Source organism: Danio rerio, chromosome 13, assembly GCF_052040795.2.
Source record: "Danio rerio strain M-AB ecotype USA chromosome 13, GRCz13ab, whole genome shotgun sequence".
NCBI lineage: Eukaryota > Metazoa > Chordata > Actinopteri > Cypriniformes > Danionidae > Danio > Danio rerio.
The window spans coordinates 27,764,561-27,792,185 of NC_141033.1; the positions used below are offsets into that span (position 1 = coordinate 27,764,561).

The following is a 27,625-nucleotide window of genomic DNA, read 5'->3' on the forward strand; positions in this document are numbered from 1 at the left end:
GTAAATAGAGTAGGCAAGGTTTCAAGGTTTACCTTGGTTTGGAAAAGTCAAGGTTTTAAAAACGCAAAAATTGTTTCGTTATACTGTCCCTAAGGTATATGTAAAGTACTATGAAAGAACTAATTAACCTAGCAGAAATCAATGATTTATTTTACTTATTTAGCTTGACATGTTTACTGTTCAAAATATTATAAATATGAATTATTGTGAAAATATTGTAAAAATATTGTGTTTAATGGGGAAAAATGTGTTGTTTTTTTTACAAAAACATTTAAAAAGAACTTATTTTAGAGCAGTGATCACAATACCGTGAAACACTGAGATTTTTATATCCAAGGTTATCATACCGTCACAAACATACCTAATATAGAGTAATATTTGCTGTAGGGAATAAAAAGTGATGTTTGCTTTAGAATGCATTATGAGACTTTAATCTTACAGCATTTGAAAAAGTGATTTTATTAACATTTTAAATCATTTACAATTATATATCGTCTGGGTTGGTGTTGTATATCACAGTACAAAAACATTTTGTCATTTTACAGACTTATTTCTCTATACATTATTTCTTATATATAATATGATTTCAAACTATTAAAATGTCAATAAAAGTCACTTTGTAAAACTGAAGTTGAATTTTCAGCATCAAAATTTGGCAGAGCAGAGATCAACATTCCATAATGCTATTCATAACCATAAATAAACGGAAAAACTAGTGAATCACAAAATATGGAAATTGGTATTTAACAGATATTTTTACAGTGTACAGATATGCCTGTGATTCTAAATGTCAGATTAAAATACAAACTGTGACATTATTTTAAAAACTAAGCTGTAAATGTAACTACCATTTAACATTTTATTATGTAGCCCATTAAAGAAACAGCACACACTGGCTAGATATATTTTGAAGCATGGCTGCTGGTTTGAGCTGGTTCTTAACTGGTCATCTGTTGGTCCCAAATAATTAGCAGCCATGCTTCAAAACCTAACCAGCATATGCTGTTTTTTCAGAAGACTATAAGGATAATTTGTACTACACCTTTATTATTTTAATCGAATACTTTCAGATATTTTGAATGGAAGTTACCTTAACTGAAAGTGAAACCAAAAAATGAAACAAAGTGGCCACATGCCGAAAAAGGTTGATAAGTATCTCAAAATATGAATGAACAAAAAACTTCAGATGTTTACACAATCCTTTCAAACTTCTCTTGACAAGGTAAAAGCATGTGCCTTGTTATTCTTGTGGAACACTTGTCTGTGTGTGTGGGGGTGGAGGACATAAATTTCTATAACGACATGTATATCACCTAGGTATTACAATGTTTAGGTAGTTTATGACGACATGCTTTGTGTTCTTGTAATTTAGAACTGATTAAAATCATACTTAACAGGGGGTTTTTTTACATTCGGAAATTCCTGGAAAACTTTAATAGAAGGTAAGGCCATATAATAAGCCCTTTTACAGTATAAAAGGGAGAGGCCCCATAAGTCACAAAAAACATCCTGTGTGTCTACCATATGTGTGCATGTGTGTGTTCAGAGTGATTAAAGTGATGTATGTTCACATGACAAATGCCTGCAGGGAAACAGGAAGCTCAGGTCTTACTTAATGAAGGCTGATGGCATGTCTCTCTTCATAATCTTGTCTTCTGTGGTCTGCACTGTCTCCTTCCCCACCTGTAAACACATGCAAAAACAAGCATGTTTACTACATGCGAAATGAAGAGACCTTGTGAAATAAAGATGCGTGTCCACTCAGAATGGTTCTAGACACTCATATGGAGAATCTTTGGTCCTCAGGCAGCCCAGACGGATGCAGCTTGTGAATGGGGTCGCTCTGAGAGTCTGGACACAATAAGGCCCTGTGTCTCTTGGATGAGCCCTGAGGACTCTCTCTGTCTGGGACGCTGCCAGTACTGCCAACTGTCCAATCTAAAACAACACCCAAGCACCCATATTGCTCATCTGTCATTACCACACCCGCTTATTGATTATTTCCACAAATGAACATATGGAAAAATAAAAGAAATCAAAACACAACTAAAACAAAACACAACACATAAATTAAACAAATCTAAATGAAAACAGGATTAAATATAAATATTCTTTGAAAAAAACTTAAACATACTTTAACAAAACAACGGAGAGCAATAAAGAAAAACAAACGAAAGATGATATGATAAACAAAACTAGAATATAAATAATCTTTGGCGAAACATTTTTGGTGGATTAAAACAACAACAATAATATACAAACAAAGCATAATCAGCCACCACAGCACAACTAATACAAAATAATAAAAAATAAAAAACTCTTTAAATCAATGTGAATAACTCTAAAATGATGTTTTATACATATACATATATATATATATATATATATATATATATATATATATATATATATATATATATATATATATATATATATATATAATATTGTTATTTTATAATATATGTATATAGGTATTATATATAAGATATTATATATAATCATATTATGCATTGGATTTCTAATTATAAAAAATGGGACATTTTATATCATAGGCCACCTATGATGAAAATCATCTTTTGTAAGCTGTTTGGACAAAACCATGTTTAGGTATAATGTGTCCACTTTCATATTGGAGTTATATAAGGACATTAAGTTTCTTTTTATTTTCATGACATTAAAATAAAAAACAAATCCCAAGTGACTTTGAGGCACACTACAACATGGCATATAGAAGTGTGGTTTCCCTGCCCACCTAATTGACTGACAGCTGCAAATTAACGTGTCTCCGTAGTAACGCATATAATCATATCGACAAGACACGATGTGTGCATCAGTCACCATCAAATGTGATCAAGAGTGAGTTTTCCAAGTTTAAAACTTTTTTAAATCAGTGCATGTTTGTAATGAATTACAGATTTTACCATGTTTACTTTATCACCAGAGCCGCATGTCAGTACAATTATAAAAGAGGATGCTTTTATCACGGTTTGTGGACGTTAAATAAAGTTCATTTTGTACATTAACATAACGGAGATCCATACAGCAGTAGATATTAACATGTATCCTATCACATTTGTCATGCAAAGTTAAACGCGTGCGCTGTGGGTACCCGCTGTGTTTGAACTTTGTAACAACATTGTGTGTGACTCATCGTTGCAGAAAGGCTTGAATTAACTCTACAATAAATACAACAAATAATCATTGGGTATAGTAGTATTTCTCACAAAGGTTATGTGAGATCTGCTTCCTTCATGTCTGTCACTGTGCTGTTTATCTGACACAGCCGGAGACTGGAGAACTGTGGGTGGGGGAAACCAGCATTAAACGCACAGGCAATAAAAACAGCTACACTGTGTTCAGTGCAGAAAATTCTAATATTCTGAAAGCTATAATAAATAATTTAATGGCTGTTTTGAGCTGAAACTTTACAGACACAGACTTTTCTTAAATCTTAAAAAAGGGGTCAAATAGGTTCCCCCTTAAAATAATTGTGGTAAAAACTGCTTTCTTGCTATCATTTTATGATTTAAAGACATTTTATAATTAAAAATATTTTGCGAATTCATGCATTTTTTGCATATTCAAGTAATTTCCATATATCAGTTCAAATGCTCCATTTTAAAAGTTGATTCAGAATATTATTTAATTAATTTACCGACACTGGGTTTATGCTCCTGCATAATAACACATGCCAGTGTAGTTGGTGGTTCATTCCACTGTGGCAACCCCTGATAAATCGGGGATTAAGTTGAAGGAAAATGAACGAATTAACAATTTACTGATCATCTTCCCTCACAGAGATTGTTTTATCCCAAACCTATCATTAATTAATTTTTTAAAACAAATGTATATTCAAACAAATATGAATAATACAATTACAGCAAAACCATTTAGAATTTTAAATCATGACCCCTGGAGGTGACAAGATATAAGAGCACACATGTCCACGTGGTGTGGTTGCCCTTTCACTGGACATCAGGAATGACATTACAGTGTCCTTCTTTAGAGTCCACTAATGCAGAGATAGCAGCCCAACAGAGAGATGTTTGTTATCTCTACCCAGCACATGCTCACTTCCCTCCTGCTCTTTTTTTCCAATGATGTAATTACACTGAGGCAGTCGCATTCATTTGTCTATTCTCTGTTTCTGAATCATATTTGAAGATTCTCAAGCTCTCGTGAATTGCATTTACAGTGTTCATTTGATTGGAGAGGTGAAAATAGAGTAAAATAACACAATAAGATGAAAACCAGGTCAAACAGACAAACTGTAAATAGTAAATAATAGAGCGCATTGATTCACGGCCGATGACTTGCTAAGGACCATTGATCGCATTGGTATGTGCAAGTTGTGAATGGAGGACGGTGCTTTTGTAGTGCGTTGCGTTTTAGTGGGACTCATAAATACAGCTAACTGGGTTAACTGCTGTGCTAAAGTGGGAACACAGATCTGCGCACACAGCAGCCAGTCACAAACATCAGCTCTGTTCATGCTGCTTTCAACAGACTGACTAAAAAATGCTGCACACCCTGTTTGTTTGGTAGATTCATCAGAATGAAGTCTTCATTCCATTTCCAGATAAAGATACTCGTTCAAAACACATCCATCTGGTAAAATGTCATGTGGTTGGTTGATCAACTGCATTTATTTCTTCACTATATCTATTAACAAGTGTCTGATACAGAATATTGAAATGCACATCTCAGTGAATCCTTCACCTCACACATCTCTTGAGATACTGGACCTTCAGCCACATTCCACATGGTTATTCTTAGCTTGGTGTCATGGTCTGCAAGGCCAACTGAGGGGCAAGAAGCAAGGGTGGTAACTGCCACCTTACTCTGGGGTTTACAAGCACCAGAGGCTCTAAATATAATACAAAAAAGTAAAAAATAAATACAAAGCAGGCAACAGAATCTCCGTTTCAAAGCTTGGTCGGGTGAATTGTTTCATGTAATACATGGAGAGAATTTGTTCCCTGGAGCCTAAATCTTATCTGCAATTTTAAATTGCATGTCAACCCTCTGTGTATTTCCTCAAAACTCAATTGTGTACTATTACTTTCACAGTAATGACTGAATTTACTCTGATGTTAATTTACAATTTTGCTTTAATTATGTTACAAGTCCCTCACTTGTTGTTTTTTTCCCTTTGTTTTTGTTTTTTATTGTTTTGTTGGCACATTATGTAAAACAATTTAAAATAAACAAACAAATAAAAAACAGACGACAAGTGTACAAAATGTGCATTTAACACACAATTATATTAAGAACATTTTCTATTGCTTCTTGCACCGCAACTTAAGATGAGGACAACTGATTTCTAAGAAAGTGATGATTCTTGCATGACTATTAGGGCTGTGTGATTAATGGGAATCGTATCGAAATCAGGATTTGAAACATTGCAATTAGCTTATTCCAAGAGGCTGTGATATGAAATATATAAGTATTATTTAATTTCTTCTGCCCAGAACTATTACTGCAGCTGTGTGTGATTTTTTGTTTTACTAGCCACCTGATCGAGTTCTGCCCAATCAGAATTGCGCAACTGAACTATGCAGAATGCTCACAATGAAAAACAAAAAACCAAACAAACAGGAACGTGCGGATGAGTGGGATGGCATTTGCTGCTACAGAAGCATTAATAGACTAATTAATATCAAAGAAAAACAGGGCATCAGTAATATAGGAATACGCTGAACAAAAACAGGTAATTTCTAAGAGCTGTTGCAGAATTGTTGCCACAGCACAAGAAAATACATCTAGCACGTAAAAAAGCACCACAGGCAGCTATATGAGTGTCTTGCTAAAAAGTCAACTAAAAGTAATTACAGTGACACTAAATGTAGTAGGAAAGTTTGAGAGTTGTTTCAGCCGTGTTAGTTTGCTGGGTGTTCTGTATTTTTATTATTTTTTTTTTTGTTGTTTTTATAACAAGCTATACTATCTCCCTAATTAAAGTTCAACTTGTTTACAGAAAGGTAAGGTCATTTTATCTGTGTTTACTCTTTGCTCTAAAGAAAAATTTGAATAATTACTGTGCATTTGAATAAATAAAGTAAGTTAACATCTTTTCAGCTCTAGTAACACTAGTAAGAAGCTACAATAAAGGTTATTGAGCAGAAGTTTGACTACAAAATTAAATGGCAAATTAAATTGGAATATCTGTAAAAACAAAAATTTAATTAAATTAAATTCACCAGATATTTCCCCCAAATTGCACAGCCCTAATAACTATCCTATAAAAAAAAAACAAGTTGAATCAACCTAATTTCTGCAAAAGAATTTAAAAAAATGCTACAATACAAACCTAATTGGTTAACTAAACCAAAAAGATAAAAACAGAAAACATTGACATTTATTTTGATCATGCATTTACAAAAAAAGAGCAGTGCTTTGGGGGCTTTTTAATCATCACAGTATATCTCTGGAAATAATGTACTGTGGGGTGACACATTGGCGCAATGGGTTGCACGATCGCATCACAGCAAGAAGGCCGCTGGCTCGAGCCTCGGCTGGGTCAGTTGGCATTTCTGTGTGAAGTTTGCATGTTCTCCCCATGTTCATGTGGGTTTCCTCCGGGTTTTCCAGTTTACCCCACAGTCCAAAGACTAGTGCTATGGGTGAATTGGGCAAGCTAAACTGGACGTAGTTTATTTGTGTGATTGTGTGTATGGGTGTTTTCCAGTGATGGGTTGCAGATGGAAGGGCATCCGCTGTGTAATTCATTTGCTGGATAAGTTGGCGGTTCATTCCACTGTGGTAACCCCAGATTAATAAAGGGACTAAGCTGAAAAAAAATTAATGAATGAATAATAGCCAGATGTTGAATGTACAAAATCATCTGCTGACACAGAACCCTTTCATGCTGCAAAAGTGAAAAATGCTTTATTTTATTCTTTTGTCATTGTTATTAAAAATTCAGGAGGATTCTATGCTATTACAACAGATCGTTCTGTGTTGAAAAAATAAAGGTCTGGGACTGGGTTGCTAAATATCCACATTTATACAGTAATAATAGGTTACATTAGTAAATATGTATTCTATTCTTTTAAATACAAAAATATCTATATAACTAAAAGAAGTCTACACAATAATTACATTAAAAAACATAGGACAAATATCACAATACTAAAAGTGGTGACAGACAATCAAAATTTGACATTATACTGACAGATCATAACTGAAGCACACATCTGATGGTCATTAACATTGGTACTCCACCTACATAAAAACTTAACCAGCCAGGCCTGGATTAAGAGTTCAGACGCCCCAGGGCACAATGTCCTGGTAAGCTCTCTACCTAGCTGCACCACTATAGTTGAATTAGAAAATAAGTAATATTTTTTTAAATAAAGTTGATCTATAATGTATTGCCCGCATTAAAATAAAATGAAATACAGTACATATATTTCTAATCTACAAAAATTTTACTTGTTTTTAAAGCATTTAAGCACACTTTGAAAAAAAATATTAATAAACTAGTGAAAATTAATAGATTTTAATATACTTGTTTAAGTTCACTGAAGCAGTACCCAAATCTTACATTTAAGGGAATTTTTAATGTATAACTTCTACAAACATGTAATGCATATGATTTGGAAAAAACGTCTCGTAAAACGCTGACGATAAACGCAAACGAAAAGCGTCCCGGTGTGTACGAGCCTTTAATAGACACTCCAAAATCACCATTTTTTCTCCCCTTACAGGGGCTCTAAGTGCACCAGGGCCTGTGCCCATAATGTCCATTGGTTAATCCGGCCCTGCAACCAGCCATTCACCCAGACTACACCTCCCATCATGCTCCGCATCTCACAGCTGAGCCAGTTAACTAATCTTCACCCATGTTTCTTGTTTCTTTGTTTTTATTCGTGGAGATTTTTTTATTTTGTTTTATGTTTGTTTGCCACCTGCCCTGACCTCAGCCATTCTATTGTTTTTATCCTTTTTGGATTACTCTTTACATCCTGCCCTCCTTCTTCCACCGGCCCACAAGTGATGACAAACAATAAACGAGATTCGGCCCCCCAAAACATGTTTTTGAATCACTATCCTTGTTGTACCGACACATATAGCCACTTGCTAAAAAATGTGCTGATCTGTTGATTTGTGACAGGTAATGCTTGAATTATAAACATTATGTCTGTGTCCTAAGATGAACTAATTACGCCACTTTTTTTTCTTGTGCCTGAATGTTAAAATGGCCCTCCTATAAATTGTCAGTCACTAGAATGGCCCCCTGCCAATTTGAGTTCGAGACCCCTGCATTACATTGTTGTTTGCACCTGTCTCAACTTCAACCTGCCAGACCACTCTTTAATTTAAAGCTGCAAGAGGAACTTTACATTATCTTCACACATGAACACATATTATTATCTATTTGTGTGGACACTAACATACTATAATTGCCATTTTTGTTCTTAGTGCAAACAGGCCTTGATAGGTATAGGCACTGCACAATCTATTCTGTCTGTGTAGTTATGGAAACTTTACTTCGCCATCTTAACTTTTTTTTCTTACCATGATATAAATGTATTTTTCATTTACAGCGTAGTGACATGTAGTTAAAGAACCTTCAGTTTGGCATTCATAAAATCCACCTGTTCATTCACGTGTTTCTTAAAGTCGATCATTGCATGTTGTGTTTATGACACTGGCTCAAACTAAACCACACTGATATTTGACATCTGACCCGATTGTCATTCCTCCAATGTTCACTTGAGCATGAGGCCTGCACTGGATACTCAGAGAGGAGTTTGTGTGTGTGAAAATGTGACGGCACCTGCAATATACAGTACATGCCTTTCCGTCATCCGCAGGCAGAGCGGGTGCGACTGCATTCTCTCTTAATGATGGCTGTTTATATAACAACCCTCCTGCTCTGTCACAGCACTCTGTCATCTCTTGGCTGTTTACCACTCAGAAGTATCTTTCATTGATTCCCAAAAGCTCCGCAAAGACTCGCAACTCCTTTAAAGGGAAAGTCTGCACACACACCAGTGGATCCATAAAAGGTTCGACTTCATAAAAGGCCCCTCGAACACACATTTGGCAGTTTTTGTGGTGTCGAACGAAGCAAATGGGTAGGAAAAAGGCGAGCTCTGGAGGCAGCAATACATCGATTGTGTACTTTTGATGCATAATTAATGCAGAGTGCTTATAGCAGTTGTAGCTGGACTAAAAGGCTGTTTGATCTCAGGTGCATTAGTGCTGTGATAATGGATTCCATGAGAGTAGTCAGGGTCAGCAGCTGCTCTGCTCCTGTCTGTCACATATCATTAAGCAAAATTCAGACAATTTGGGCAAACACCACTGAAGTGACTGGACTTAGAGAACTTGTGCTTGATGAAACAGTTCGCAAATCATGTCAAAACAGACATATGTGTGACAGGAGAACAAAGAAAACATGTAATTCTACAAAACACACTCAAGACCATTTTTATTTGCAGTCTTTTTGTAAATAAAAAGCGATTTTTAGTTAGCGGTCTAACAATAATAACAATACTTGTGTTCTGTCAATTGTCTGATTAACCAGCCATTTAATATATAGAATTTATCTGATTACTTTTTATCATTTAAGTAACTGAGAAAGTAAATACTACGTAAAATAAATTAATTTCATTTTAGCAAGTGCAGGCATATTTACGACGAGAATCATTTGATGACATTTAAAGACTCTATTATTTATAACATTTAAGGATCACAGTGCCATCTCGAAATAACAATAAATTATTGTTGCAATTTTTAACCTTCCTTAACTTAATATTACCCATTTGTCAGCAAAACAGTTTTAATTATTAAAAATGTAACAACATTTTCAGCACTTGTATATTTTTAGAACTACAGATCAGATTTAGCTATATTTACTTTTGCATAAATGTTTCTATTATGCTTGGAATATTTTTTTACCCACATTTAATAACATTACTTATTATTAAGTTACATTTAATTAAATTATATTATAAAATATATTAAAATAGAAACAATTATCATTAAATGCAATATAGGCCACTTATGCGATATATTGTCACAGAAATTATTCGTATTAGTGTTATTATTGTTATTTTAACAGCACTTTGTTCCACTAAATATATAATGACTATACAACTGTATAATAATGCAAAGAAGCACATGAACACTTGTAAGGGACAACAACTTTTCATTCATAAGGTTATTTAAATTCAGTAATTTGATGTTAAAAAATAAATCTCCTAAAACAAACTTTGACGCTAGTGATGTGATGTAGCATTTATGGAAGTTGGTTGCAGCTTTGAAGCAGGAATCAGTAGGACAACTTCTTACAAACCATTTAAAATTTTCCTCAGCTGTCTGTAGCCTAAGCATTATTTCTAAAGGAGTTATCCGAGTTTGCTGACTCCTCTGACAGAAATTGGATAATATGTTGGTGACATTAATTATTGTAAACATGATAAAATTATCAAGGTCATCATGAGCATGGTTGTGCAATATGTCGAATGTCGATATATTGATATATAGTCCCTTAAATGTGTTCCTATTTGCATTATATGCTGTTGTTTAATAATGTAATCAGTGGCAAAATTGGCTAAAAATGATGATAATATTCATTATTGGATTAATTTCTGTAACAACATACAGCACAAGCAAAAAAAGATTTATCATAACAGGCCTACTTTTAGCTAGAATTATATCAGCTCCCATTAAAAAGCAGTCAATGTTAGGTGTACTTAGTCACATATTAACTAGTTGCTGTAACTAAATTACTTATCCACTGAAAAGGTAAGAGATTACTGATAATTTAGGTCATTATTTACAGTTACTTTCCGTCTACAGATGTACTTTCCTTAAAATAATAAATTCAAAAGTTCTGTAAATCAATTTAGAAAAGTAGAACAATTGTATTTTTGTTATATAAATCTATTATGCATGCAGACTAAGGTTACATTTAAAAGGTTACTAAAGACGGTTACAGTTGTCAGAAAATTGCACAAATTTAAGAAGCAATATATTAAGAAAGAAATTCATCAAATTAAAAATATATGGTATACATGAAATACATGGTGTCGATGGTGTCAAATAATATTTAACTTTTCTTATTTTTGCAGAGTAATTCTGTTTGTAAATTTAAAAAATTATGTTTGTTATTAAAATGCTTTAGCATTACAATTTTTAAAGCTAAAAAAGACCAGATTTGACTCAGATTAAAGCAAGAGTGTAATTTATATTGCCGTGTTTAAATTTATAGGAATTTCAGTCAAATTATTACATTTTTATACAACAGATCAATTACTTTTCAGATATAGCAATTGAAAAATTTATTTAAATACCATTAGTAATGAGTATTACTTTGTGCAGAGCATTATAGTTCATATATTAATGTGAGGCATTACTGCAAATGCTCATGCCACTCAAAGTATATTCTCTCAACTCAAGGCTGGATTTCAATTGTGAAGAAGTCACAATGGAGCCTTGCTTAAAAGAAAATATATCTGTTTAAAGTACTTGAGGGATTATGGGAGCTGGGGGAAGCAAACTGCAAACAACTTTATGCTTGTGTCATCAGTTTGAGTCTTACTCTGACATTGTGATCATTCTGTACGAATGACTGGGATTAACTTCAGGTTAACACATTTCACAGGGCATCACCTCCTCTCACACAATACTTTAAAGAAGTTTTATGTGCTAAAGAGGAAAACATTCACCTAATGTACTAGAATTTGGCTTTGGGTCATATCATTTACCACAACTTGCTGTTGACTGTTATGTTAAGAAAACAGCAGCATTTCTACAGCCGTCTTTAAAGTGAATCCAAGGGTAACGTGGAATTAAGACATTGTTGTCAATCTGAACACAAATATCAAACACAAGTAAAAAAAAAATAAAAAAATCATTTGGTTGATGTTTAGACCCACTTTTGACCACATCTAAAGGTAATAAGTAACACATTTGATTTGAAATGCTTTGGTACTTTATAAATGCATGAGATTTGATGCATTCAAACAGCCACAAAAGAATAGCTCATATAAAAATGTGGCATATGCACAAAATTGAGTGGAAAGTTTGTGATCTATAAAAAACAAACTTGACAGCAAATGAAGCTTTAATTAAATTCCAAGTACCGATGCCTTGCAGGCATGGGTCAGTATAAGATTCTGACGGTATGATAACCTTGGATAAAAATATCACAGTTTCACGATATTGTGCTTACTTCTCTTAAATATATTCTTTTTAAATGTTTGGATAAAAAACAAAAATTTCTTTCCCCTTTGAAAACAATATTTTTTATTTTTTTATTTATAATATATTTGGATTTATAATAGTTTAGAACAGTAAACATGTCAGGCTAAATAATTCAAAAGATGAATTGACTTCTGCTGTCTTCATTTGTTTCAAAAACACTGGTTTCTTTACTATTTAAAATGGGCATCTTTGGATATTTTTCTGCTGGAGATACTGTTGTCCTAAAAAACAAAAAAATGTAAATAAAAATCTTGCACATAACTTAGGAACGGTATTACAGAAAAGTTTGGCGTTTTTAAAACCTTGACTTTTCCAAACCGCGGTATACCTTGAAAATGGTTATCGTCCCATGTCTAATTACTTGTCATGGGGATCGGCCGATACAGAGTACCGATTCTAATGCTTCATCACGATCTGCTATCTTGCTCACTTGCATTGCTATGATTTCTGGGTATTTTAACAAATTTTGGGGGATCATGGAGCCGGTATGAATATGTGGGAGACTTGCAGAGCATGCGGGAGAGATCACAAGTTGAATGAGACACTGAATGAGACACTAGACAGGGGCGATCTCTCCACTCGCATCACAGCAGCTCAAAACACTGGATATGCATTGGCTGCAAGAACATCACTCACGCAAGTCATGGCAATTGACTGTATAAACAGGTCGCACCGCATCTGTATATAATTTAGCTGTTGTGATGCAAGCGCATCAATTCCTCACGCACTATACTTCATTTACCTCCTCAAGTTTTGTGGCAGCTGTAGGCTATGTATATATGGGAGTGCACGTGCATCTACCTCTGCTTGTAAACTCATAAACAAACACCTGCGATTGGTTCATGAGGTCGGCCAGATTGGCGAGTACTGATTGATTCATGAAAAGTGATTATCGGTCGAAACCTATCTTCGGCTGATCAATCAGAGCATCCCTAACGCCCCATTCACACGGGGCGTCAGCGTCAATGCTTCCCATTCACTTTGAATGAATGACGTCAGGCATTGCCGAACTGCATTGTGGATCCGTCGGTGCCACTTCAGTGGCATTGCTCGCTGCAGAAGTTGGGACTTTTCAATCGCTGACAGAAGCGTCAGCTAATCAGATGGCTGTATGCAAATACACTAGCTCAGACAGTAACCTATTGCTAACTAATTTCATTGGCAGACGCTGCTATGACAATCGCGTTAGCCCCAACTTCAGACACGCCCTTTGTCAAGCTTTGACGCTGAAGCCCCGTGTGAATGCACCATTATAATTACAATTTATAGTGGCGTACATTCACTTTTAGGATAGTTTTTAATGCAAACAAAGTTGACCAAACTACTGAATAAGCATGATATTTATGAGACATGTTGTGTGAAAGCAGACCAAAACCAGTTGTACCAATACACACAGATTACAATCATAGCTGTCATTCATATCCATTGACTTAAACTCCCACTCACTCATCAGCAGTATAAGATAAGGATAAGTAAACATAAGAGAAAAGGGTCTTGGTGAAATAAGAGATGAAAATGGATGCATGCTAATACCAGGTGGAAACATGGTTGATATAGCACATTTACAAACACACATGAACGGTATGCCAATGGCGCTCTTCCAATGCAATGTGTCAGACTTGGCCAGGGAAACAGACAGACATACAGACAGACATGGAGACTCCCCCTCATGCCAGACCCCTGCTGTGTTCTCTGTTAAGATCCATGAAAGCATTCAGAAATATAAATGAACTCAAAAGGTCCAGATCTAACTGTCCATTCCTCACTGGCTTCAATACAGTTTTTCCACGCCTAAAATGAATTTAAGTTAACAAGACCAAATATGGTTCTGGGTTGTATCTATGCCTTGGCCTTATATTCCACACTTGAACTAGGGACTGTGAGAGTCATTTATTTGTGTTATCTTCTCCATTTTTATTTGTGTTATCTTCTCATTTTACTCTTATTAGCCGATTAATTCATTTCTACACAACCCCAAAGCTACCAAGAGAATGTTGACAATCTAAACATAGATCAGTCTCCAAGATACAGAACGTTCCTTAGAGTGAGAACAGATATAAAGCCTTGATTTCGAGGCTTGGCTGATGTGCTGGACACTTCAGCAGTAACAGGTGCCACTGATGAGGGGTGCGAAACGGGCGCTCGATGGGGGGCTCAAGGGTGTGTCTTCATCGAAGACGCTGACACCCTAGACTTCCTCAAACCAGCAGGGAGTCACTTACTCTGGGTATGAAACACCCTCATCCCGTCATGAGCTGTGAGACAGAGTTACTTCTCGGGCTAGAAGGCCTATTTATTCCCAGCACAAAATGCTCACTCTCTATTTGTGACTTCCTCACGTACATAAGAAGGATTCTACTCGCGTTACTTGACTTAATGGCAGTTGGGAGTAAATAAACCTTGTTAAAGACAAATAAGAACACATAGGCTAATACTTAATGGACAAATACATGGAAACAACTTTTAAGTTTTCAGTTTTAACAAAATGATGATCTGCAGTGGTGAAATGCATTCTGCTCTCTTAACTTGTAATGTTTAATGCCTTCATCCATCTGAAAAATACTTTTCTGTGTACTATTTTATTCTGCTTTTTAAATTGTAAGTAACTTAAAGTAATAATCTTAGATATTCTATTCTGCGCTGCTCTGTAAGATTTTGCGTTTCAACAGCATCATGCATTTAAATGAACTGGTTCAATTAGGCTTCAGAAACTCACTTATTGAGACCAGAGAGGAAAGAGAACATACCAGCAAGATTAAGTCTGGTTGCTGTGGGTACACTGGGAAAATAATGGTACAATACTCTTGAAGTTTCTGGGATTGATGATTCTGTTTCTGACGTTTCCTGGAAACAACACCAGAACTTAAAGTACTTTTCTAAACAGATGAACTCCTTGTTCACAGACGATTAAAGCCTGCACTTCATGTGTACCACTAAGTTCAATGATGCAAACATCATTGCTTCCTGCTGGTTCACAGCTTCAAAATACTGTAATCACTCCAATATCAGATGCATTTAGAGAAAATTAGGCAACAGACAAGTTTACAGGTCATCTAACTATAAATAAAAAGGCTGTTTTCCCTGTTTTTGGTTTCCTAAAGAGCCATTCAGTAAACAGTTATTGAAATAATCATTATACTTGGTGTTAAGGTCATTTTGATACGCTAAAGAACCTTTCTGCACATCCTTAGTGCTGTCAACTTTCATTTCATTCCAAAGATGCTGCATTCAACCCTTTGTAACCCAACCAAAACATTTCTGTTTTCAATAAAATGCTTTAACACTTGTAGAGAAATGTTTTAAAAGAAAAATCTTCAAAACTGAAAACTCACGACACCTGCTCTAATCCTCATGTCTCCTCACTGAGCCTTCAAGAGCATCTGTTTACACCAAACCATCATCTCATTGATGGAGCTAATTATCAGCCAAATCAGTATGTTTGTCATTTTCAATTCCAAAAGCAACACTCAGCAAAGGACCAGTCTAAAACAAAGTAGTATAATAAACAATAATAGTAATTTCCAGTAAAATACCAGAGCACAATTGTTACTAAAATAAAGCATTTTAACAGTAAACTTAAATGACAGAAAGTTTTATACTAGCTATTAGCTATACAGTTGTACCAATAACCGTGGTATGAGGGCAGAAGCTATGGTTACCATGGTGTTTTATAAATGTAGACGTTTTATCAAAACTGAGTGTGCTCTGATAAAGACAGCAGAAGCAAAAGATGCTGTATGGATGACAGGACTCTCTCTCTCTTTCTCTCACCCGCACAAGGTTGCTGACAGCCGCTTGCACTGCCGCCACTGGGCTGGTGAGATCTGGGATCGCTTTCCCATCAACTTCTCCCTCCTCGTGCATGATAACCAAGTGTGAAATCTGCTGAGCCACCGGCTCAAGGATACTCTCTATCGTCTTGGTATGGAAAACTGGCATCCTGAAATCTTAATATCCTCAGCACAAGTGAGAAAAAGGCACGTGTTCGGCTCTGTCCAGCGCTTTCCCCGTTATTTCTTCCAAGGGCACCACGAACCAGACCTCTATTCCCGGGTTTGCTCCACTCATGCAACGAGAGAAATCCCTGAACGCCTCCTCAGCGACTGACGCCTTCAGTGGAGAAACCAAAGCACGGCGCCCGGTGAGTGCAAACCACAGCACGGCTTAAAAGAGCCAGCGCTCGTCAACCAATCCGCGCAAAGGTTTCACGTCAAGCAGAGCATCTGATTGGTCCGCGCTGACGCTGTTTCCACTCTCCTCCGCCCCACCCTACCTGTGATAAGAGCTTCCCTGGCTACGTCATGCAGTCGGTGGCCAAAAAGGGAAAGCGTCGGGCTGGAATGCCAAAGTGAGGATTCCGTGAATTATAATTGACTTAATGAAAGGTAATTGTGTTACTGAAACAACAGACCATTTCTATATTTAGGCTGCAGCGTCTAATTCAGATCATCTGCTGCTGTTTTATTTTTCATGTGATCATTTCTGTGTGACAGTGAAATGTGTGGGTGGACAGTTCGTCTTAGTTTTGGATGAAGATGCTATTAAACAACACCCACTTACAAGAACCAGAAGTTAATGTGCCTCCTAAATGTCTCTCTAATAACCTAAAATCTTGATTATTTTTTGCACACATAACCCCTATATATTGTAAATATTCTATAGACCTTGCATATATATATATATATATATATATATATATATATATATATATATATATATATATATATATATATATATATATATACTGTACACATCAAAGTGTAAACTACATTATGCTGAATGCATTTGATCACAAGTAATAAAATACCATACCACGAAATATATATCTTAGAATACTTTATTTTAAATGCATTTTGAAATTTATTTATTTCTCTTATGGCAAGATATAATTATAACATCCTGATTAAGTACTCAAAAAAATAGTCTTATTTCTTTTAATTAAAGTGTGTAAATTCTGTTGGTTTTATGGTTTCAGTTTTGTTAGTTTAGTTTAGTGACCATATAAAACTACATAATACATTGAAATTAAAATGAAGTTTACAAAGAAATACAAATAAGCATAAACAAGGCACTGTAGAAATTCATATTTTGAGGTTAACCGCTGGACACTTAAAGAGATAGTTCAAGCAAAACTGAAAATTGTGTCATTATTTATTCACCCTTCATTTGTCACAAACCTTTTTGAGCTTAATTTTTTAACATTTTTTGCTGAACACAAACAAGATAAATATTTTTAATGCTGAAAAACATTCATTCATTCATTTTCTTTTTGGCGTAGTCCCTTTATAAATCAGGGGTCGCCACAGAGGAATGAATTTGGATGGTGGGGGGAAACCAGAGCACCCAGAGGAAACCCACGCAAACACGGGGAGAACAAGCAAACTCTACACAGAAATACCAACTGACCCAGCAGGGTTCGAACCAGCAACCTTCTTGCTGTGAGGCGATTGTGCTACCCCCTGAGCTACCGTGACGCCCTCAGATAACCATTGACAATATAATTTGTTCTACTATGGATGTCTATGGTTACCAGTATCCAACATTTTTCAAAATATCTTCTTTTGTGTTCAACACAAAGATACTAAGATACTACATCATAAAAATACTAAGCTAATTTGTTGTATGCTATAAAAAGAAATTTATTTTTACTTTTCTAGTCATCTCAACTTATATCAAGTAAACTGATTTAAAAGAAAATGTTAAAATAGTAAATCTAAAAAACAGTTGTAGCCTGATTATCATATAAAATAATAATAAATAACATTTTGAAAACAGGGGTAGGCTGAATTGTCCGTGGTGTATGAGTGTGAATGAGATGGGTTGCAAATGGAAGGGCATCCGCTGCGTCAAACATATGCCGGATAAGTTGGAGGTTCATTCTGCTGTGGCGACCCCAGATTAATAAAGGGACTAAGCCAAAAAGAAAATGAGTGAATTTTGAAAACATTGAAAAACACATTTTTACAATGTAACATAACATTTCAGATGATGTGTTTAGAGATATCAATTAACATTTTGTTAAAAAGATAATAAGTCCCCATATTGAAAACTTATTTTTTATTTAGACATCTGATAATGTGTTCAGGACATCAGACATTTTTAAGCATTATCATTACGCATACATAATTCACAGTCTTGGTCTTTAGACAAGTAAGACTCCATTGTGATTTAGTTTCATTCACCATGCAGCGCTAATATGGAAGAAAACACAAGGCAACCCTAAGGCTACCAAATAAGGAGAGATTTCAGATGGAGGAGCACAGAGAAGAGTCTTGCAACACTAATAAGGTAAATTGTTTATTATATAAGTTGCAGCTGCCATTGAACCTTGTAAGTGCAGAATCACTTGGGGATGCTGATTGCTTGCGTATCTAGGACTTGGTCTGCAGTCTCTCAGTGTTCCCAGATTTGACAGGAGAAGTCCTGGTATGGCTGTGCTTTTAAACTCTCAAAAACTCAGGATTTCAAGCAGTACACAACAGCACATTATTCTGCAACAGCACAGTTTGTGTTGAAAATTGAAAAGATCTTATTACTTATTTACTGAGGATACATTTTTAATTATTCATTATTAATAATTGTAAGGCTTTTGTTGGTGTTGACCCTCTTTGTATTGAAATGGAATGGTGCCAAACTGGTCCTATTTTAGTCAAGGTGACTAACGCTGTGCTCAGCAGTTTTATGTCATCCAGCCCTGCTGCTGACTAGTCCATATTTGCTGCATTTGCACTCCATTGGCTTTGATTGTATTGTTTTTTCTCTCAGACAAACACACTCACTCATTCAATCACACACAAGTTTAACAAGTAAACAGATATCAGAACTTTTGTTGTAGTAAAATAAATTTAAAAAATCACAGTTTATAAAGTTGAACCAAAACTGTTCTGATTTTTAGTTGTCATCCACAAAATATTATTGTAGCTGGCATTTCTACTGTTCGTCACCTTAGAATTATAAGGTTCTATCTGACATTTTTGTTAAAATTGAGTTTAATCTTTTAATTCTTATTAAATGACAACTTATTTACATTATTACATTTAAAAGTTGTTTATATTTTAAAACTTGTTATTTAAAAAAACAAATGTTACACACATACTGTTTGCTATGGAATGCAAAATCTTTAAAGCTCAATATCTAAACATCATTCAGAACGCAAATAGAACCTTATAATTCCAAGGTGACGAGTTGTCTCAGACTTTTGATCCCCGTTGTATCAGTATATGGTATATATTTTGTGTTTATGTAATTTAGGATATATATTAAACATTTTGTTGCATTGTTTCTAACAGAATTGAAGCAATAAGCTAATGTTCTTCATTGGGTTTCACGACTCAGAATTGTTTATACATATCTGGAAAAGTGACTGTGGATAATCTGTTTTTAATGAGTGGTCTAAATATGTATTGATGGAATGACTGAACCATAAGCCTCTCTAAAGATGACAAAGTAAAAACAGTAGCCACATGTCCATGAATAGATTTCAAATTGTCATTTGTCATCCCCCAGTGTCACATAAGCATCAATTAGGAATGAAGTATTTCTGGGTCTCAGGATAATTACTTATTCAACATCCAGACATGTACTTAAACAATTTTTTTCATTAAACAGTTCATGAAGCTTTAATGAAGTATATCTTGGAAAAAAAACCATCATTGTTCTGTGCAACAGCGCCCTCCAATGTAAAATGAGTCTCATTACACAAAAATTATAAAAACCTTTCCGTCACACATACTATTTTTTATATTGCAAGTATTTTGACATTTGACCAGTTGTTCAACCTTTAAAGTATTACCCAAATGAACACAGTGAAAATGCCCTCTTCAAATTAAAATGTTTGTACTTTCTTTAAAAAAAAAAAAGACTCATATGATTGATGAACTGAAAACATTTCTTAATAAAAAATTAAGTGAAGTTAAATTCAAACCACATATCTAACCAAGTTAAATGGTTCCAGAATTTAGAAAGGTGGACGGTTCTAAAAGTTGAGATCACAAAAAATAAAGTTTCTGTGTGATTGTATTTATGTGCTTTGATGAAATGTTATTTTCTTAATGCAGGGCTCTTCGATTAGTTTGTCATGAAAAGCATCCCAAACGAAGGGCCAGAGAGATATGACTTGCTATATGAGTGATAACACAACTGCATATAAGAGCCCATAATCTGTATTTGTGCTTATAAAGACACCCACGTTGGCTTTTTCTAAATGGTAATATATTGTATTTAAAAAAAAAACTGCATTGTCCAAGTGACTTTTTTTTTTTTTTTTAGAAATATTCAAATGTTGTATTTCGCAAAACAAAAGTAGTGCATTGCTAAAGTAGGCTTCTTCTACATTCAGACACATTCATATGTTATGTTTTGAGCATAACAATTAGTGATGCAACGATTATAGATTTTGGTTGTACAATTATATACTGTAGTCTGAAGAATAATCATGGTTTCACGGTTATCACGTCTAATGTAAATTCAACCTTTATATTAGATAAGCTATTAAGATTAACTGTTGTTGTCATCTGCGTTCATGCATACATAATCATTTCAATAATAGCTTGTCTAACATATCTTTTGTTTACATTGCACTGAAAGCCAGGCACAACTCTCACCGTGAGATGTTTTCAACTGCGTGCGCCCGGAAAGATGCAAGCGCATTGCTCCGCTTATGCGTGCAAATTGTCATTCTTACATCAGAAAAAACAATCTTGCTAGCGGAAAAGACAAGATATGGAAACGGCTGCTGCTATAGTTAATCCGGTGTGTGTGCGTAGTAGCCTCGGTGTACATACATGAAACTTTAAACTAGCGCACAGTTGGCAACATGGCATAACTTTAATAATTCATTAACTGTGACAAATTAAAGCACAATTAATAGTGAAATCAGCTAATCGTTGCATACCTATTAATGATGGTGCAGTGTACAAAATGCATTTCCTACAAAACATATCAAAATGCTTTTGGGTGTCCGCACCCAATGGTGACTCACACTCTGCGCCTCTGCAGCTCGCGCTGTATTAAACAGACGCACGTCACTTCATAACTACCCGCTTGTTAAGTGGTGACGTGTTTGTGACGTATGTAATACTGTTTCCGGGTCCAAGCTGCCATTCATTTGAGTGGAGAAATCATTCGTTTATGATCACGTTTTATTCCTATCACATATTAAAGTTAATTTTACATAAAGTCATAGTGTACACAACAATCTCTGGGCTTGTTGAATAACAAATACCAAAAATTGTACAATTTATAAAAAAATTAATCACTTTCTGGCCATCGGATATTAGACATGGACATGTATACTGCAATCGTGATTTTCAAAAGCATTAAATCGCTTTGTAAACGTTTATTATTAGTCTCCCCATTCAGTTGAATAGAGCGATTGGACCCGGAAGCCGCTTCGCGTGACGTCACACTTAACAAGCGGACAGCAGCCGTTTTTCGACTGAACTAAATTTATTTTTGATGTCTTGGTCACACTATTTGGAGGGCCGGAACAAACAGCCTCGGGGGTTGGGTTCGGCTGTAGGCCCCTATATGTAATCTCTAAAAAATAAAATATAGTTCCGTTTCAGCCACTGAGCGATGTAGTCACAATTTTGTGTGTCAAAATAAGAGGCTAAACCATACGTTATTTCACGCGGCCGCCATTTTAAAGAACCAAAGCGAGGCTGCGAAGTATAGGACCCATGCTGTGGGTCTCAGTTTTTAAAATGCAGAAATGTTGTAACCACTTTAATATTATACAGTAAGTTTAATTGAAACAATTTAAAGCAAATTAGGCATTAAACAACATTACAATCTCTGTAAGAGTAATATGCTCAAGTGTCCTCCAAGGCTTCAGTTCATGGCACCAGTTAAACATCCTGGGGACGCTTTCCTGCTTCAGCATATGTAACCCGGTGAGCAATAAAACACTGCAGTCCTCTGTAGCACACTCTCATGTTGTCTGTAATAGTGTTGTCCCAGTACAGAAGTTTTAAAACCGGCTAGCATTGAAGCTCCGCTGAGCGAGGATGACTCGACTGATCTTCACGGCTGCTTCGCACTACAGTCTCTGTGTATTTGTTTTTGCTCTCAGTTTACCGCTCTTCACCCAGTGCAAACACAGATACACAGAGACTGGAGCGCGAAGCAGCCATGAAGATCAGTTGAGTCATCGAGCAGATCGCTCGGCTCGTCTGTGTTTGTGCTCAGTAAACAGCGGTGGGTGAACTGATGACCTACCCGGCCAATCACAAGCATTTCTGTGATTGGCACATGAACATAATGGCAAATCAGCGCTGTTTTAAGAAAACCATTAACAGTGCCTTAAAGGTTAGCGCAAAATTGGCAGTTTTTCTTTTAATTCAGTTTCGTGACAAGTCTAATATAGTGAAAAATTCAGTTTATTAACTCGACTTTGATAAATGGCATCTTAAACGTGTGTTTGGGAAAGAAAACGTTAGCTAACTAGTGCCATTTCGGGTCACTTGGAAGGCGGAATTATACATTTGTATCACTTTCTCTTCGCTAATAAGATTCCTATGCAACTCCCAACGATACTTCCAGGTTTCTTCCCACCGCAGCCTCGACTTTTTTTTAAAAATGGCAGCTGCGTGAAATCAGTCTATAGACATCATACAATATGTATTCACCTACACCACATGTCTTTGGACTGTGGGGGAAACCAGAGCACCCAGTAGAAACCAACGCCAACACAAGCAGAACATGCAAACTTACCCAGCCGGGACTTGAACCAGTGACCTTGCTGTGAGGCGACAGTTAACCACTGAGCCACTGTGTGGCCAAAACATCTGTAAATATTTTTTATATATTTTGCATAATTTTATTTTAAAAACTTTTACTAAAAAAACTTACTTTGACCTAGCATTTACATTTCATTCTATATACCATGTATGGGGGAAAAAATTTAGAAAAAAAACCCAACTAATTAACTAAAGAAGAAAAATGTGTTTTCCATTAATTTAACTGAGATCATGTTTAATTCTTGTGTTGATTTTGATAACTATTGTCATCATTTTAAAGTCACTTTGGCTAAAAGTGTTTGCAGTATTAGGTAGACCTGAATTTGTGCACTTTCATCCACTTGGACCATATTGGTGCTAAGACCCTGGTTATTGTCTTACTGACCTTTTTATCTTCCCCAACAACAAACCCTTTGCAGTCATTCAGCAGCTAGTTATCCCAAGTAACTAGTTGTGTTACTTGGTTACTATTTATGGAAAGTAATGTGTTATGGTACTTTTGAGTTACTTCTTGATGCTTTACATGCATCCAGATTAATGAAAGTTGAAAGCAATGTGTTTGCTACTTCTGTATTTGTGTCTTGTTAGTTCAGTAAAATCAATCTCTATTGAAACTATTCTCTTTTGTTCCACGTGTTAAAAACAATTTCTTCCATCACAGAAATGTAAGGCTCTGGCATCTTGGTTTCTGTCTGTTTCCGCTGGGAGCTCATTCTCTCATTAAGTGAGAACAGTCTGCGCAAATAGAGCGAAGGTACGAGTTACCCTGCCTCTGGCAGGAAAGTCTCAAAAATACACACACGTATCCAGGGGGAGTCGTACGTGAAAGAGGATTAGCACATTCTCATTCAGGATGAACTCGCAAGTTTTAAACATTCAAAACTTTTTGTACACTCCTATACATTTGCAAATGGTGTTTTGCATTTGTGAAACGTATTTTAGGAAAATGTATTTTTATTTTGAGCATGTGAAATTTTTTTGTGAATATAAATAAATATTTTACGCACGTGAATTTGGTTTTATGCACGTGAATTTGGCTACGCATGTGTAAATCGTGTCTTTTGCGTGAATTACTTTTGAGTCTTATCTGTCTCCATAGTGTTCTTAGCCAAACTTACAAAGCACACATTGAACAATACCGAAAATAGAGCGATCCATCAGATCCTGTAGGTCGTTAATAATGTTGCGTGAAGAAATCATGTTGTCAGATCATGTTGTCAGAGTAAAGTAACACAGTAATGGAACATTACTCAATTATAGCTCCAATCTCCTAACGAAACTTTCGCTCAGAGTTAATTAATTTACGACTGATAATCTTAACGATACGCCCCGTGTGGCTAAAATCAAACTACAGTGCAATGCATTCTTGGTCCCATTGATTTCTATATGATTATTGTATCACAACAGTGCAGTGTACAAAAGGCATTTCCAACAAAACATCCAAAGGCTTTCAGCTGTCCGCACCACTCACATATGGTGACTCAAGCTCTGCGCCTCTGCAGCTCGCACTGTATTAAACAGACGCACGTCACTTTATAACTACAGCGGCTGTTTTTCGACTAAACTAAATTTATTTTTGATGTCTTGGTCAAACTATTTCGAGGGCCGGAACAAACTGCCTCGGGGGCCGGGTTCGGCCCGCGGGCCGCCAATTGAATAGCCCTGTCTTAATGCTTTCTAAAATTATCATAAAATCATATCATCAAAGATAATGAATTTGTGTGATATTTTATTAAGTTGATATTACCAAAAATGTGGAATAAAGAAAAAAGGGCAAAAAATAGTTGCATATATTTCGCCAAGAGGGTGTTTCCCAGTGATGGGTTGCAGCTTGAAATGCATTCGCTTATAAAACATAACTGGATAAGTTGACGGTTCATTCAGCTGTGGCGACCCCTGATTAATAAAAGGACTAAGCCAAAAAGAAAATTAAGGAATGAATATTTCGTATTCAATGGCAATGTTAATGAAACAAGAAGGGGCATGATAATAGGCATACATTTTTCTTTTAATATTTAATAATACAGACGTACGTAGTGGCACATTTAACTGCATGCTCCACTGAAGGAGATAGAGGAGGTGTCATTGCTTCTGGAAACAGTGTGCTAACATAGCATTTGTTAAATATATTTCATTGGCAAAATCATTGAAAAAGTTGTTTTTAACGAGGTTAACAAGTTCTTAAACTTCAGGGGGTGTTTAGACAATTTTCAATCTGGTTTCAGAGCACATCACAGTACAGAGAGCACCCTTATAAAGATAATCAATGATATACGCCTAAATACAGATTCAGGTAAAATAACAGTGCTGGTATTGTTGGATCTCAGTGCTGCATTTGACACTGTCGATCACAGCATACTTCTGGATAGGCTGGAAAACTGGGTTGGGCTGTCTGGCACGGTCCTCAAATGGTTTAGATCTTACCTTGAAGGTAGAGGTTACCATGTCAGTATAGGTGACCATAGGTCGAGGTGGACACCCATGACGTGTGGAGTCCCACAAGGCTCGATTCTGGCACCTCTGCTGTTCAACCTTTACATGCTCCCTCTAAGCCAAATAATGAGAAAGAATCAAATCTCCTACCACAGCTATGCTGATGACACTCAGATCTACCTAGCCTTACTGCCTAATGACTACAGCCCCATTGACACCCTCTGCCAATGCATTGATGAAATGAGCAATTGGATGTGCCAAAACTTTCTTCAGTTAAACAAAGAGAAAACTGAAATGATTGTGTTTGGGAACAGGGATGAGGTTCTCAAGGTAAATTCATACCTTGGCACTAAAGGTCAAACGACAAAAAATAAGGTCAAGAATCTTGGTGTGACTCTTGAGTCAGATCTGAGTTTCAACAGTCATGTCAAAGCAGTCAGTAAATCAGCATACTATCATCTCAAAAACATAGCAAGAATCAGATGCTTTGTTTCTAGTGAAGATTTAGAAAAACTTGTTCATGCTTTTATCAGCAGCAGGGTGGATTACTGTAATGGACTCCTCACTGGCCTCCCTAAAAAGACAGTCAGACAGTTGCAGCTCATCCAGAACGCTGCAGCCAGAATTCTAACCAGAACCAGAAAATCAGAGCACATCACACCTGTCCTCAGGTCTTTACACTGGCTGCCAGTTACATTCAGAATAGATTTTAAAGTATAATTACTGGTCTATAAATCCCTAAATGGCCTAGGACCTAAATACATCACAGATATGCTCTCTGAATACAAACCTAACTAGAACCTAACTAGAAGTTCCAAGGGTTCAGTCAAAGCAGGGTGAATCAGCTTTCAGCCACCATGCCCCTCGCTGCTGGAATCAGCTTCCAGAAATGATCAGATGTACTCCAACATTAGGCACATTCAAATCAAGACTAAAAACACATCTGTTTAGCTGTGCCTTTACTGAATGAGCACTGTGCTGTGTCCGACAGATTGCACTATCATGTTTTTCTCTTCTTCTTCATTCTTTTATATCACATTTTACCTGTTTTTATGTTTTGTTTTGTTTTTACGCATTTTTATTATTTGTTTTTATTTTTATTTTACTTGTTTCTTTTATTCTTGTTTATGTAAAGCACTTTGAATTGCCATTGTGTATGAAATGTGCTATATAAATAAACTTGCCTTGCCTTGCCTTGCCTTCATTGCTCATGATTTGTCTGTAAACCAAACTTTCCTTTTTAGGTCAAGTAATTTCTTTGTCATGAGCATCATGTATTCTTGGTAAGAGGAAGGATATTGTTTCTGCGTCTGAGGCTACATATAGTCTTTGGTGATTCATTACTTCCACATTTTCTCTCCCATGGAGTCACGTTTTATTATGATTTTGATGTAAACACTTGTGGTTTCTCAAGGATGCTTCTGCAAAATCATAATAGCATCATGACAGTTATTTCACATACAAAAGCATGTGATTTTCTGAGTTTTAAAACGTTTAATACTATTTTTTGTTTTAACATTATTGTTTCAAGTTTTGTGTTCAGGTTAATCTAGCTGAAATTCGTTCATCTTTGGCTATAATTCCGTTTTTTTTTTTTTTTTTGAAAGAATATTCATCCATTTCCATCAAGAAGCTCTAAAGAAAACGGGCATTCAAGGTTGCAGTCATTATTGTTTGCATTATACACTGATATTCTTTTTATAATTCATTCATTCATTCACTTTCCTTCAGGCATAGTCCCTTATTTATCATGGGTTGCCACAGTGGAATTAACCGCCAACTAGTACGGCATATGTTTTAGTCAGCGCATGCCCTTCCAGCCGCAACCCGTACTGGAAAATTTGTCATAATATTGATAAGAAATATTCAACAGTTTCAATTTGACAGTTTGTTTAAAAGGTGGGTTTAAAGATGAAAATTGTCATAATTCACTCTTTCTCGTATTAATTCAAACAGAGCTTTATGTCCACTTTGGTACACAAAAGAAGAATTGTTTGAAGAACATTTGAAGAATGTTTCCATAATAAAGGGACTGTGTTTTTGAAGTTAGTTATATGAAGAACAATAATCTTGTCTTACACAGCTTTAAATATACCATGTGTTATACCATCATGAAGACGAGTACAGTAAAGATCAAAATTATAGAACAACCTTCTTCAACTTCAACTGTGTGTGTGTGTGTGTGTGTGTATGTGTGTGTATTTTAGTTCAATTTAATGTAACTGATTTATTTG

General features: G+C 35.7%; 1 protein-coding gene and 1 long non-coding RNA gene across 5 annotated transcripts in view; one reads left to right on the forward strand and one right to left on the reverse strand.

The window, feature by feature from the left end:
• The window catches only part of vcla (vinculin a), a 78,108-nt gene extending 61,749 nt beyond the window's left edge, over positions 1–16,359 (reverse strand). For all 4 annotated transcript variants that reach the window (NM_001442280.1, NM_001442281.1, NM_001442282.1 and 1 more), the window contains 2 exon segments: positions 1,613–1,683; positions 15,991–16,359. In NM_001442280.1, coding sequence (NP_001429209.1) covers positions 1,613–1,683; positions 15,991–16,158 — 239 coding nt within the window. In that variant the 5' untranslated portion in view covers positions 16,159–16,359.
• Positions 1–27,625, forward strand: part of LOC147841073 (uncharacterized) — a 360,944-nt gene that overhangs the window by 317,353 nt on the left and 15,966 nt on the right. The gene's annotated exons all lie outside the window — the stretch shown is intronic.